Raw genomic sequence first — 14580 nt, forward strand, 5'->3', positions numbered from 1 at the left:
GTCAAGGAAATTAGGCAGCAAGGCTAAGGCCATCAAACGAACTGTTTCCACTCGGTGCGCAGTTGCGGATCTCGTTGTCGCAGTTAGGGCAGATTCAAGGCTCCAAAAGGAGGTTTGGCAAATCCACAGGGGTTGTGTTCCTCAGGTTTGGTGGTGATTCCGATACTCCCGCTGCTGAGGGGTTAAATGAAGCCTTTGCTTGCGTGGTCTTTGTTCAGAGCATCTGCACTGACCGCTGCTGTCTGCCAGCATGCAAAGCCTTTCTGAAACTGTCCTCCTGAAGGGTCGTCCTCCAGACCTCTCCTGTCTGGGAAGACTTTTAAGTCACTGTGGAGGATGATGGTGCCCCAGTCTTTGGTGCCAGTCCCAAAGACAGCAGGTCTGTGGCCAAGGACTAAGCCCAAGAGCAAAAGGGTCATAACTGTTCCAGGTCTTTATCAGCATGGAGAGCAAGGAGACCTGGTGAAACCTTTCCACCAACTTCCCTCTGCACACAATGGATCAACAACATGTTTTCGGTCCTGATCAGGCTTAAGGTTCCCTCCACACCCACTTTTCATATCACTGCTCAAGTCAGAGGATGCCATATCATCAGTACTTTTGTTTCTTGTTACTGAATCCTAGAGTGGTGGCCAGTCTTTTGCTGAGCCAGATCTAGAAGAGATGGTCAGTGGTGCCTTTTTGGCCCCTCGGCTGTCATGCTTACAGCTCGAGGACCTCTCTGTCCTTTGCCTCCTGCTCCCTCTGCACCAGGAGTGTTGTGTTTGAGGACTGACAGACAGAAGCACAAACAATCATCTCAGGCTTGCTCTGGTTGTAATTCCTGCACTACTTGCAGTGTCACCATCTTCTGTGGCCCACTGGTTGCCCCTATCTCCAGAATCTCCGTTCTCTGTAGCTGGCACCAACTTCCGGGTTGGTCGTGCTGTCAGTGGGTTTCCTGGCTTGGCAATGAGCTTTCTCAGGGGGACAAATCTCCCTTGTCAGCGTCTCTTCTGTAGTCTTTTGATCCCCTCTCTTGGCTGGGTGTGGGGACAGCACTCTTCAAAGAGCAGCTTGTCACAGAGACCTGATTCCCTCATGGGAAGACGGTTCTCCAGTCTCTGTGGGGACTACTGAGAATCATTTCAGGGCCACTTCAGCAGGACGTCACATTTGTGGCATCTTTGCACGCTCTGAGCAGTGTGAACATATGTGCTCTTGGATGTCTCTCACCATATAGCTTCTGTTAAGGTGACCCTGTCCATCAGTGAGGTCATAGCAGACCCTGCTACAGCCATCTGGCACTTCCCTACCCCTGCTAAAGCCTGCACCTCTAAAAATAGACCTAGTACCACCATCCAAGAAAGAGCCTGAAGTCTCTTTATGTACTTTACTTTGACTCTGATGGTCCTGACTTCTATCTGAAGGTCTAGTTAAGTGAAGCCTTTAGGTCAGGACTCAAGAAAATTAGATGCTGTGGGCAAAAGAGCATACTCCAGAGGCGTTCTTATTTTTTCTGTTTTGCCAGATGACCAGACACACTTCATTTATAAGGTATGCCACCCTCGGATGGCTTGGCTGTGTTGGCATCCACGTGCTCTGTGAACCTCGGAAAGGACATTACAAGCTTCAGTGAAGGTTCAGCTCATAGCCAGAGCTTTAGTGCAGGCTGCCCAGAGGGCTGTGAGCACTAAGATGTCCACATGCCTGGCCATGGTCATATCTTCAGTGTCATCCTTTTGACTCTGGAGCCCTTAATCTACTAAGAAACACCCAATTTTTGGTGTGGCTGTTCCTCTCTGTGGTATCATCTTCGTGTTGAGGACAGATGCGATGCTACATTCATAGGAGGGTTGCAGTTCCGTTCATGTGCATGGGGGCAAAGGATTCAGCCTGTTGGCGTGAGTCAGCACCAGACGTGCTTCAGTGAGCTGGATCATCTGTGTGAAGGGTTTCTGCAGGCAGTTTTACCTGGAAGACATGAGGATGTTGGTTCTGTCTACAGAGGGCAAGGATGAGAATCATAGAATGGTTTGGGTTGGAAGGGACCTTCAAGATCTGAAGTCTTCTCTTCTCCAGGCTGAGCAACCTCAACTCTCTCAGCCTGTCTCCATAGCAGAGGTGCTCCAGCCCTCGGATCGTATGACTGAAGTGCTTTTGTTCCCCAAGAGTGATGCAGTTGGCAGGAGTGGAGATGTTTGTGCGTTTTGCCTGATGGGTTTTGGAGTAGATTCAGTGGTGTAAAAGGGAGATGTTGCATCCTCTGGAGTGTAGCTCCTGCCGTGCACCTTGGTGAAGAGCTTTGCTCTGTCTTCTCAATAACCTCCTGTGTTTGGGGAGACAGCTGTTGTGTCCTCCTGAAGCTGTCTCTTCCTTGGCACTAGGCAAAGCCCAATGGCTGGTGGGTTCTTCTTGGTCTCATGGCATGTGGCTCCTCAGTGCTGTAATGGACGAACACCTCTCCTGAGCTTCACCTGGCGCAGTTCCACTGCTCTCGGTGAGGATGCTTCCATTCCAGCTGCTGGTTCAGACGCAGGAGAAGGAAGCCCCTCTGTGTCGGTGCTGTCATACGCGGAACGTCAGGGCCGTGTCACCCTGCTGTGCGGAGCGTTGGAGGTGGGGGCGGTAGAAGGGTGAAGCAGCGTCAAACACTGCCGAGCGGTTTGCCGAACCCTGGAGATGTGGGGAGGTGGGGAGGACAGGTGAGTGTGCAAAGGAAACTCCCGCAGCTCGTTAGCGCGGTACCGGCCCCGGTCTCAGCCGCGCGGCGGTGGGAGCGCGGCCCGCGGAAGCTCTCCGCTGAGAATCGGTTCGTGTTCCACCTGCGTTGCGAACCGTGGAGAAGGAGCTCACCGAGCGCGTGCCGTGCCCGCCGCCGCTGCTCCGAGCAGCTTTGCCGGTTTCGGCTGCTCACGGCAGCAGCGTCCCGGTAACGGTGGGACAGTAACTCGGGCAGCGGCTCAGAGCGAGAGCTCCTGTCCCTGTGCGCTGAGGAATCCGGTCCCCTGCGGCGTCGGCAGAGCCGTGGTCCCCATCACAGGGACGTGGCTCCTGGGGCTGCGTGTGCCACGCGGATGGCTCCTGTCCCTGGAGGGAGGTGACATGCACCAAGCGGCGGGTGGAGACGTGGTGAAGTAACCCGGGCTGTCAGTTCCGAAAGCGTTGGCGCGGGTCGTTGCACTCGGGCAGGGCCCTCGTGCTTCCGAGTCCCCCGTTCGCTGTGCGTGGTCCGGGGTCAGGAACCCAAAGGGACCCGCGCTGGGTGGTGGCCCTGAGGCTCCTGCTGGCCATGCTCGGGTCTGTCTGTCCTAGCACGGAGGTGGTGGCACAGGACTGGCAGGCTTTACCCTGGCATTTGGCTGTGGGAGCTGTTGGCACGGAGGATCTTCCCTGGAGATCGCTGGCAGGTTGTGGGAGTTCCTGATCCTCATAGATTCGGTTTATATCTATTTAAAAAACAACCCAAACGAAACAACAAACCAGAAGGAAAAAATCCATACGGGGATTGTGGTGTCATCCCCCCTCCCCTGGTGCCATGGATGAGTTGTGGGTTTCTCCTGAGGAATGTGTCCTGGCAATGGGTCCGTGGGTGCAACGTCTGCAGGATGAGCCCTTCTCCTGGGGAGGTTCGGGCTCAGTCAGGAACTCCAGCTGCCTGGATGGCACTTAAGGAAATACCTTCGTTGCAGAAATGTGGGTAAATCCACGTGGAATAGCTGTGGAGGTTGAACAGAACCTCCTCGGGCCCTGCTCTGCCGCGTGCGTTGGGTCGGCGTGGTGGCTGTTGCCCATCTCCTGCTCCGCTCGGGCTGGCAGCCGTGGCCGCTCCGTCCCCGTGAGAGCCGACGCACAGATGCTGCTCTCTGACTCATAGTTATTTGAGAGCAGGCTTCCATTTTATTTGCGTTTTTTCAGTTACAGATAAGCGAAGGACTCTAACAAGCATAATTTTATTGCAGGTATAACTCATAAATCAAGGGCCAGAGGGACTAATGCAATCATCTCCTCTGCGCGTTTGCGGAGCGCAGGCTGAAGGTTCACCAAACGTGCCACGTCTTGCACGTAGATGGTGCGGAACGGGACGGTGCAGCAAGGCTCTGACCGCGTTCGCTCAGAGACGAGTTGTGTTTGGACTCCAAAGGGTAAAGCTCGGTCGTGGGGAAAGCATAACTTCGTTAATCGTTCTGCATAAAATGCAGCCGTGCCGCACATCGCCGAGCAAATCACCGAGCAACGTGTTCTGGGGCTTTTCTGTTTCCAGTCGGCAGCTCCGGGCCCTGGGTTGGCTCGTTCTGGCGGCGCTGTGAGCGGTGGAAGGGTCCCGCTCCAGGGGTTTCCGTGCTTTCTCGCGCTTGAGATAAGGCTCGTGGCACGGCAGGCAGAGCCGCTGCCTCCGGGGACCCACTGCTGCCCGGGAGCGCCGGCGGTGGCCGCGGCAGAGCTGGTCGCTCCAATGTCTCTCCTGCTCTGGCTCCTTCTCCACGTGGAGGAGACCCGGCTCCTCTGCGGTCTCAGGCGCTGCGTGTCCTTCCCCCCTCAGCATAGTGCAGCATTTCTCCTTGGGAAATAATTCCCGCTCTGTTCCCGCCAGTGCCAAGGCTGCCCCGGCCAGATTGGCCGCCTGGCACAGAGCCTGGAAGAGGCTTTAATTGCGATGGCACCTGCTCGTCAGCCCGCTCCGAGTCAGGCGCTCGGGAGTGCGGTTCGGGACGCGTGGGTGCAACCCACAATGGGCAGCAGTGCCCGTGCCAGGGGGCCGCACCGCCCTGCGCCAGGGCTGGGACGCTGCTTCCCGGGCGTGCTGCGGCACCGCGGCTCCGCCACCGAACCCCTTCCCAGCTTCTAGAGGGTTCTTCTGCCAGGGGTGCCGGCGCTGGCTGCCCCCGCGGAGTGGCACAGCTCCCCGTGGCATGAGAACAGTCTCAGGCAGGCTCGTGGTCTGGCTGCTGCGAGAGGACGAGGCCGCCCACCACTTGTCCTCACTGAGAGTGTCAGCTGGACGTGGTGTGTCTTCCAGGGGATGAGACAGTTCAAAACACGATGAATTGGTGCCACTGCGCTGAGACAGGGCATCTGTGAGCCTCCTGCGTGGGCTGCTGGCACCAGGAGTGTCTGTGTGCTCGAGAAGGCACAAACAGGGACCTCAGCCTTCTCCATTCCTGAGGTCACATCTCCTCTGTGTTACTGCTTTCGGAGGCATTTCAGCTCAGAGTCTGCTTTAAACCCTCTTTCTTGACTAGCACAGAGTCAAACTGGTCTCTCTCTCCCTCAGTTTCTCATCTGCCTGATGGCTGGATGGTTTCCTGTGACCTTGACCTCCCAGGTGGTTTGATGTAGCTCTTGGAAGATAACCACGACGTCCCTGCTGCTGCAGCAATGATGAAAGGGATCGGTTTCCAAAACATGACGTGTCATTCTCCTCCCAGCGCTGCGGTGCAGCACTGGCCCCAGGGCCGTGCAGCCGTCGCCGGCGGGGAAGGTGCCCGTTGGGCACGTTGGCTGCCAGGCCCGGTCCCTTGGCTGGCGCGGGCTGCTGCTGCCCCGGCGCTGCCGTGAGCGCCTGCTGCCACGGTGCTGGTCCGGATGCAGGAGCCGTTGGTCAACTAGACGGTGAAAGAAAATGCTGCCAATAATTAGAGGTGCATGAATCGTGCATTTAATAAGATAAATTGTGCTTAGAAATATAATTTCAACATTTTGCAGAAACAGAAAGGTATATTTTTGCATTCCAAAAGACTTATTTTTTCTATTTGGAACCTGCTGTTGGTGCCTCAGAGAAGAGAGGATGGGACAGCCCAGGAGCTGGAGGATGCCTGGGAATGGCACCCCGGCTTCTGGCCAGGCTGCTCTGGCCCAGTGGGTGTCTGTGTCAGGTCGGTTGGTGTGAGAGCTGCTTCTCTCCCAGAACCTTTTCTTTGGCACGTCCCGACTGCTCCTGGCCAGCCACGGGGCCTTAATGTTCCTGTGTTTTCATCTGATGCGTTAGGCAGACTGAACCTGGAAAGAATTGCCATTTAAAAACTTCCCAAAAGCGCTTCACAGGCAGCGTGCCGAGCACCTTGAGCACAGCCCACACCCGTCCACGTGCTCCTGGTTTCCAGGCTGTGGTTTTCCAGCATTCCGTGTTCCCTGTTCCGCTTTCCCTGCTGGTGCCTGCCCTTCGTGGGCTGCCGGTGCTGCTGCGTGTGTGGGTGAGCCCCGGGCACCCGCCCCGCGGGCACAGCCCATCCCACCGGGGTCCCTCGCACCCCCTCTCTAAACACAGACCTCCCTCCCGCGCCCGGCTCCGGGCGATCCGCTCCTCTCCATCCATCAGCCGCAGCCCCGCTGCCGCCGTGACGGCTCCATTAAGCGCACGCTCGGCAGCGGCTATATTTAGGAGTGGGGAAGGGAACAGCTCTGGGCTGCGGACAGCCCATAAATCCCGCGCCCGTCGCCAGATCACCCTTCATTTATCTGGAGTGAGATGGATGGAGGTGTTTGCCGATGAGGCGCAGTGTCGGTGCGTGCGCCGGGGCGCGGAGGAGGCAGAGGAGAAGGCACAGCGGGTGGAGGGAAGAGGGAGAAGGGGCTGAAGGGCAGCGGGAGCCCCCAAGGCAGGAGGAGGGGGTGCTCCCCCCGCGCAGGGGTCTCAGGGGGGGTGGGTGTCTTGTACTGAGAGTCTTTGGGTGCCGTGAGGCCGAGAGCGTGGATGTGCTCAGTGCCACTGCGTGACCCGCTCGGGCTGCGCCGTGCTCGTGCCTCCCCTCCCTCCTTCTTTACCTCCCTCCCTCCCTCTCTCCCTCCCCCCCCTCCCGTTTTCCATGTGTCCATGTCACGTAAAGAGCTGTGGTTGCCAACTTGTTCACAGCCACAACAGCCACACTTGTCCTGATGGTTGAGGTGCATTTGAGGCCTTGGCTGTGTTTCCTCATTCCTTGGTTCTGGATCCCACTGCCCAGCCGTGCACGTGCCGTGCCAGCCAAACTGGAGCTGGAGGCTGCTGTGGCTCGAGTGCTGCCCCGGCAGCGCGGCAGGAGCCGGTGCGCGGTGCAGGCGCAGCTCCGGCAGCAGGAGCCGGTGTGTGGTGCAGGCGCAGCTCCGGCAGCACGTCGGTCCCCCCTTTTCGTTATGGCCGCAGCACGCTGTGGTTGTGCTCCCGGGGGTAGGGGCCCATATCCCCCCTGACTCGGAGCTGAGCCCCCTCTGCCCCCGCGGACAGGGCGGGCGAGCTGAGGCACTGCCTCGGGTGGCCCAGGCGCAGGGTCAGCTCCTTTGCCTCGTCGCGGTGCGGTGCTGATCAGTCCCTAACGACGCCGTTCCTTGGCACAGCGTGTCTTTTTGCCAGTAAGATTAATTCCTTGGTTCTTTGAGACAGTTATTCCCAGGACCGCAGGGACGGGGCTCGGTGGACGACCACCTAATCGGAAGATTCATGGGGAGCCACCAGCTCTCCGGGCACCACCAGGCTTCAGGAAACCTCCCTCTGGATTAGGTAAACGCGTTGGGCGAGGCTGGACCAGCATGTTGGATCACCAGGTTTCACCAGGGGCTGCTCCCTGCACGGGGACGTCCCCAAACCCTCCTGAGCCACAGCACTGGGGACGTCCCCAAACCCTTCTGAGCCACAGCACTGGGGACGTCCCCAAACCCTTCTGAGCCACAGCCCAGCTGGGGGTTCCTGTGCACCTTTTGGGGGGTTGCCGGAGCATCCACGCTAATCACTGTGATGCTGCATGTCCGTGCGTTGGGGCCTCACCATTTTGATCACGTGTCCCTCAGTAAAACGAAATTTGAGCACACACCCCCCGTGTACACGTATATTTAGTTATGATTTATATACCTGCCCTGCTCTGCCCATGTGCTGTGCACGCTGTAAAGCACGTGCAAAAATAGAAACTAAGAAATAGTGAGATAAAGATGGAATTAGTGCTGGTTTTAAAATCCTTTAAAATTGTATTAATGGTACAAGAAACATTTTCTTCCCGCACGCCAGTGGATTGTCTCACGCACCCCACTTTGGAGACCAGACCGCTGCCGTAGGAGGGACGGCCAGAACCACAGGGCGTAGGGCAATGTTCTGGGGGAACAAGTGCCAGGATGCCAGGGCTGTTCTTCAGCTCTTCTGAGAAAGAAAGGAAAAAGCTAAAAAAACCAAACCAAACCAAAACAACAAAAAAAACCCACACGAAACCAAAACAAAACAAAAAATCAGAAAACCAAACCACACATAAAGTTAATTGTTCTTTCAACCTTGCTGGCAGTAAGGGTGTTTTGGGTGTGGAATAGGGGTGCCTGGTGCCCCGAGGGCAGGACATCTGTGCTGGGTACTCGTGCCCTGTCCAGAGGCCCCGTTGGGATCGGAGAAGCTACAGCCGGATCTCTGGCAGGGTGTCCGGCAGGGAGGCACGGGAGGCAGGGCAGGACGGGTGCCGCGGCGGCCGTGCTGCCTCGAGGGCTGTCCTCCATCCCTGCGGTGGGGAACCGCCGCGCTGCGGCACGTTCCCCTCTGCCGGCGGCGCTGGATTCATGTGGTGGTGAGAGCAGGGTGAAAGGTTTGGCAGCGCGCCCTGTCCTGAGCTTACAACAAAGTTCCTTGGATCAACAGTGATGTAACAACAGTAGAAACTGCCCCTCTGCTTCGGCAGCCCCTTCCCACGGGCTGCTGCCGTTCCGAATTCCAGCGCAGCTAAAACCAAATGTTTGTTTTGCGTTGCTACTGCTTCGAGTGCAATTTGTGTCCCTACTGATGAAAAGCATGAGTCTCTTCCACACTTCACTCTTCATTTCCTCTCTTACTCATCCCCCTTCTGTCCGACCACCCTCGTTAGCATGTGCTGCGCTTGCAGCAGAGCAGCAGTTGACCTGATGCTGCAGCAGAAATGCAGCGAGCAGCACCGAGGGCTTCACAAGAACGAGGTGACAACACAGTGGAGTGGAGTTACCTGATTGTTTGGAGTCCCATCACCCTGCTGCAGCTGTGCATGAGTTGGTTCAATGTAACGTTCTCGGTTGGGTTGGTGTGAGGACCCAGTTGCTTTCTGCAGGGTGGGTCTTGCGTACCATGCCTGGGTCGTGCAGTAAACTCATTTTTGGTAGAATCATAGAATCATAGAGTGGTTAGGGTTGGAAGGGACCTCAAAGATCATCCAGTTCCAACCCCCTTGCCAGAGGCAGGGACACCCTCCACTGCACCAGGTTGCTCAAAGCCCCATCCAGCCTGGCCTTGAACACTGCCAGGGATGGGGCAGCCACAGCTTCTCTGGGCAACCTGTGCCAGTGCCTCCCACCCTCAGTGTAAAACATTTCTTCCTGTCGTGTGTCCTCTGAAGCCTTTAGCTGCAGACCATATTTCGATGTCTGCAGCGGCATCTCTGTCCACTCAGCCCTGAGCCAGGCTGCCTTCCTTCAGCAGCCTGCAGGCCCTGGCATCACTTTTGTTGTCAGCTTCACAGATCAGGCTGGCAGATTCTTTGGCTTTTTGGCACTTCTGAGGCAGGCGAGTAACCCCTGAGTTGTTACACCCAAAGGGGAGGTTCGGTCCAACCGAGCATGTCCTGGAGCACCGGGTGCCCTGGCCGTGGCCAAGGCACTGGTGGGGATGGTGCCGGTGGTTGGCAGATGAGCGGTAGCAGAGGTCTCTCTGGGTTCCCAGCTTTACTTCCTAGTAACTCCTGTGCACCTGGAGAGCTCGGTGACCAGCGGGGGAGTAGGAGGGCTCAGCAGGACCATTACATCTCTTCTGTGCAAACTGCATCTCTCTGCGTTGAGGCGTGCAAGGTTGATGTGGGCCACAGGACAAGGGGAAGGAACCTGGCTGCTGCTGTGGGACGTGGAGCATGTCTTTGCCTTACCAGGGCTGATTCACCTCTTTGCCTCTTCTGTGGGGTCTTGGTGAAATTGGACGACTTGACATGGTTTAGAAGTTCTAGCAAAGAGATGTTCTATTCACCGAAGCTGTTGGTGCGCGTGTGGGGCTGCACACGCGTGCATGGGACTGATCACATCGACACGGCTGCACGCAGATTGTTACTTGGTTATTAATAAACGCTGGCATGAAAGCAGGATTCACTCTGTTTGCAGGTGTGATGGGGAAGCAGAGACGATGGAGAAGTGTTCCTTTGACTCTCAGCTTTGTGATGTGTCTTTTTTCTTGTAGAAACCAGAGAAGACAGAACAAAGCGTCTCTTCCGACATTATACTGTGGGCTCCTACGACAATTTCACCTCTCACAGGTAAGCATCAGGTCTTTGCTTTGCAGTTATGAGGAGATTCGTTTCCATGGAAAAAGTGTCTCCTTTTCCTGACAGAGCAGTATACGTTGGTTTAATTTCATGGGAAGGAAACTCTTCTGGTTGTTTTGGTCAATTCAGTTGTAGTCTGCATTACAAGTCCTAGATAAGGGTCAGCTGGATGAAACGTTGCAGCTGCAGAGCAGCCTGGCTCATGTCTCAGTTGAGGAACAAACGTTCTGGAGAATTTCTGGTGTGCTCCAGGAACTGAAGAGCATGTGTTGGATGCAAATGCAGAGTTACAGCTTCGGTCTGGAGGGGAAAAGAGGCGGATGCTGTTGTGCAGGGGGTGGCACGACAACAGCTGTTGCTCCAGCCCATCAGCAGGACCGAGCGTGCTGCCTGCACTGCCCTGTGTTCACTGGCCCACTCCGGTCTGTGGCCATCGAGCACAGCCGCCCTGGCACGGAGACCGGCCTGTGGGAAGATGGTCAGACTGGACAGGGAATCAGTCGTGAATGCCAGGGTGGTGTTGCTGGTTTGGGCTTGGTTTTGAGCACGTTGGATGTATTCGTAGGGTCTGCTGGTTGGATTCAGGAATGCGTGTTGGGCACCAGGGTGCTGTGTTTGAGGGATACATGTGGGGTTACTCCGTGGAACACCATCTCTGCTTGCAGTCAGGCTTTAGCACTCTTAAAAACTATTGGTCCTTAAAGTAATTGGATGAGCATTATTGCTCATGGCATGTCAGGAGCAAATTGTGACAATTCATTGTGCAAAAACCAAGTTATCCTGAAGTCTTTGAGCTTACCAACAAGGCAGCGGATGTGTTCTGGTTTGCTGAGCTTCTTATCCCTAATCTGTCTCCGTGAGTCTGAGCACTTTTTACTCAAAGTAATGCGTGTAACTTGTGTTGATTTTCAAAAATCCTGTGACACGCTGCTTCGGGGTCTTTATGTTCTTAACTGATCATGGGGTGAAAGCGAAAATGCTGCTATGACTCAGAAAACAGTAAAGAAATAAAAGAGGAGGAAAACAGTTTGTTTCTACCATGGCTGAGTGCTGCAGGGAAACCCCAGAAGGTCTGTGCTGGGGACACTGGTTGCTGTTGGTCTTACAGGGCAGGAAATAGGTCAAAATTTGCAGATGAGTCAAAATGACGTTCCTTAAGCAAAAGAAGAGTAGGTGGGTGGGATTGCATCAAGCTGGGTTGGTAGTGAAATAGATTTATTTTGGCATACACCAGAAGAAACACTGTGAGGGACTCATGCCCATTAAAGATTTTTCAGCTCTTCCTAATTGCTTAGGAATAGAGATCTGACATCACTGTGACGTCACAGCGAAAACATCTTGTTTAGCACTGAGGTGTTCAAAAAAAACCAGACAAACAAGTAGGTCAGAAAATACAGCTCAAGCAGTTGTGGAGAGGTCGCTGATGACAGAGGATACTGGATGGTCAAGCAGCAGCTGAACACCAACACAGAAAACCAAGAAGTAATGTGTATGGGGAAAAAAACCAGTAGCAGTATTTCCTGGGCAGTGAAGGTGTTGGACTGACTCCTGCTCAGGAACAAGGTTTGGGGCTTACTTCGATTCCAGTCCAAACCTGAAAAAAAAAAAAATAATAATTTTTGGAATTGTTAGGAAAGGAAAAAGTAACAAAATGGAAGACATAATCATTAATGTCTGTGTATAAATCTGCACCATACACACATCTTGAAGCCTGCGTGCAGTTTTGGTCTTTCAGACTTGAAAAATAATACTTGAAAAGTTGGTGGAGAAAACTAACAGGTGCTCGAAACTGGGAAACATCTTCCGTAAGAGGTGAGACTAAGCAGATGGGAACGCCCAAGCTTGGAAATGCTGCTGGAGGAGAAGGGTGGGGATTCAGAAAGCAGCAGGACAAATCCGAGGAAGAGGAGTGGTTTGCAGGCTTCCGAGTGAAGAGACCAGCTGCGACCCCGGGACTCGCTCCCCACCCCACAGCCGAGGTCAGGAGAGCGCGGCGGGGAGGCATTGCTGTGCTCTCGCCCCACTCATCTTTCCTCACCGTGTTCCCCTTACTGGGAAGGAATTGGGAAGGTCGCTGGGCAGTCAGGAGCACAACTGGCCTGACCCGCTGCGGCTGCCGCTGGGAGCTGGGGGTGAGGTGGACTTTTCCCTGAAGCCCAGAGCGAGGTTTCCAAGCCCTACAGGGAGCGGATTTCAAGGCATGGCCTTCTCCTTGGTGTCCCCTGTAGCTGCTGAGATGGCTCTGTGGTCAGGCACCTGGTCCTGGGCTCTGAACTCTGCATTCCATGATGGAGGGAGCCTGAGCACTTGACCGGAATGTCTGGAGAGCAGACTTTAGCCTCTTCAGAGGTCTGCATGGCAGAACCCCATGGGATACCATCCTGGAGAGAAGAAGTGCCCAAGAGAACTAGTTGATATTCCAGGACAAGCTCCTCCAAGGTGAGGAGCGACCTGTCCCGACGAGCAGGACATCAGGCAGGGGCAGCGGGAGGCCTGCGGGATGCACAGGGAGCTCCTCGCTGAACTCGGACACAAGAAGGAGGTATACAAGGGGTGGAAGCAGGGAGAAGTGACCCGGGAGGCACAGAGAGCCACTGCCCAGTCCTGCAGGGACGGGGTTAGGAAAGCCAAAACCCACCTGGAGTGGAATCTGTTGAGGGATGCGAAGGGAAAGGGGAAAGGATTCTGCCCGTGACATCAACAGCAAGGGGAGGACTAGAGAAAGCATGGGTCTGCTGCTGAACGGAGCAGGGACCCTGACGACAAAGGGCAAGGAGAAGGCCAAGGTACTAGATGCCTTCTTTGCCTCAGTCTTCACTGGTAAGACCAGCCTTCAGGGATCCTCGGCCCCTTGGAGCAGAGGGAAAGTCTGGAGCAAGTAGGACTTGCCCGGGGTAGAGGAGGATCAGGTTAGGGAACATTTAATCAAACGGGACATAGATGAGTCCATGGGGCCTGATGAGACACACGGGTGAGTGCTGAGGGAGATGGCTGATGGCTTTGCCAGCCCACTCTCCATCGTCTTTGAAAGGTCATAGTGGTCAGGAGAGGTTCCTGATGACTGGGAGAAAAAAAATGCCACTCCTGTCTTCAAGAAGGGCGAACAGAGTGTGGGGAGCTCCAGACTGGTCCGTCTCACCTTGACCTCTGGAAAGATGGTGCAGCATCTAACCCTGTAAAGCATCTCCAGACATGTGAAGGACAAGATGGTGACTGGGAGTAGCCAGCCTGGATTTGTGAAGGGGATGTCCTGCTCAGCCAAGCTGATGGCCTTGTTCAGTGAGGTGATGAGCTCGTTGGGTGAGGGGAGAGCAGCAGATGTCGTTTGTCTTGGCTTTGGTGAGAGTTTTGACGCTTTCTCACGTAAAGCTCTTGTAGATGAACAGACAAAGTATGGCTGTGTAGGTGGAGAGTGAGTTGGACTGAAAGCTGTCTGAATGGCCGGGCCCGGAGGGTCGTGGTCAGTGGCACAGTCCGGCTGGAGGGCAGTCATTAGTGCAGTACCCCAGTCCTGTTCAACGCCTTCGTTAGCATCCCGGGCACTGGGATGGAGTGCACCCTCAGCAAGTCTGCAGCCAGTGCAAAGCTGGGAGCAGTGACCGATGCACCAGGTGGGTGTGCTGCCATCTGGAGGGACTGGGGCAGACTGGAGGAACCTCCTGACCTTCAACTGAGGGAAACGAAAAGTCCTGCATCTGAGGAGTCTCCAACTGTGGAGACAGGAGAAACCCAACTGGCCGTGGTCCTGGGCACACTGCTTGAGCGAGAACGCTGGACTAGATGATCTGAAGAGTCCCCTTCCAACCTCACCAGTTGTGCAGATGTAGACTGATGCAGCTTTTAAGCCCTCTTGTTGAGCTGCATATCCACAGGAGTGGACCTGCTGTATGGACAACTGTTTCCAGAATTGCACATTGTGCTGCGTGCTCCCTGAACCCCTTGCCAGCTCAGACCCTTTCCTTCAGGCCAGCTTATTTTCCATGTAAGGCAAAACAAAAACTACTTAGATAAAGGTGGTCGCCCTGTGGTCTGTGGGTCGTGTGCTGCTGCAGAGGAGTCCATCTTGGCTCTGGCTTGTTCCTGTTTTCCCTCTAATCCAAGGGAAATCTCTTCCACTGCCATACATGTGCCACAGAAGAATTTGTCCGTATAGAGAGCCTGTGTCATGGAGGAGGGTGCTGGAAAGGATGGCGGGATGGAGTCGCCTCCCACAGGTGGATAAGCAGCCGTCCCAGCTGTCTTACGACTTGGTCTCCAGCGTCCCCCATGAAGGAGGGCAGCTGGGAGCAAAATGCGTGGGTTGTTCTGGTGAGGGAAGTTTTGCTCAGAGTGGCCCCGTTTCCCCAGAATCCAACCAGCAGAGGAGGGGGTGGCG

General features: G+C 55.2%; 1 protein-coding gene across 2 annotated transcripts in view; it reads left to right on the top strand.

The window, feature by feature from the left end:
- Positions 1-14580, top strand: part of SHANK3 (SH3 and multiple ankyrin repeat domains 3) — a 343838-nt gene that overhangs the window by 214336 nt on the left and 114922 nt on the right. For both annotated transcript variants that reach the window (XM_086609695.1, XM_086609696.1), the window contains exon 13: positions 10121-10196. In XM_086609695.1, coding sequence (XP_086465821.1) covers positions 10121-10196 — 76 coding nt within the window. The remainder of the gene's footprint in view (positions 1-10120; positions 10197-14580) is intronic.

The sequence above is a fragment of the Tauraco erythrolophus genome, chromosome 4 (assembly GCF_009769465.1).
Source record: "Tauraco erythrolophus isolate bTauEry1 chromosome 4, bTauEry1.pri, whole genome shotgun sequence".
Classification (NCBI taxonomy): Eukaryota; Metazoa; Chordata; class Aves; order Musophagiformes; family Musophagidae; genus Tauraco; species Tauraco erythrolophus.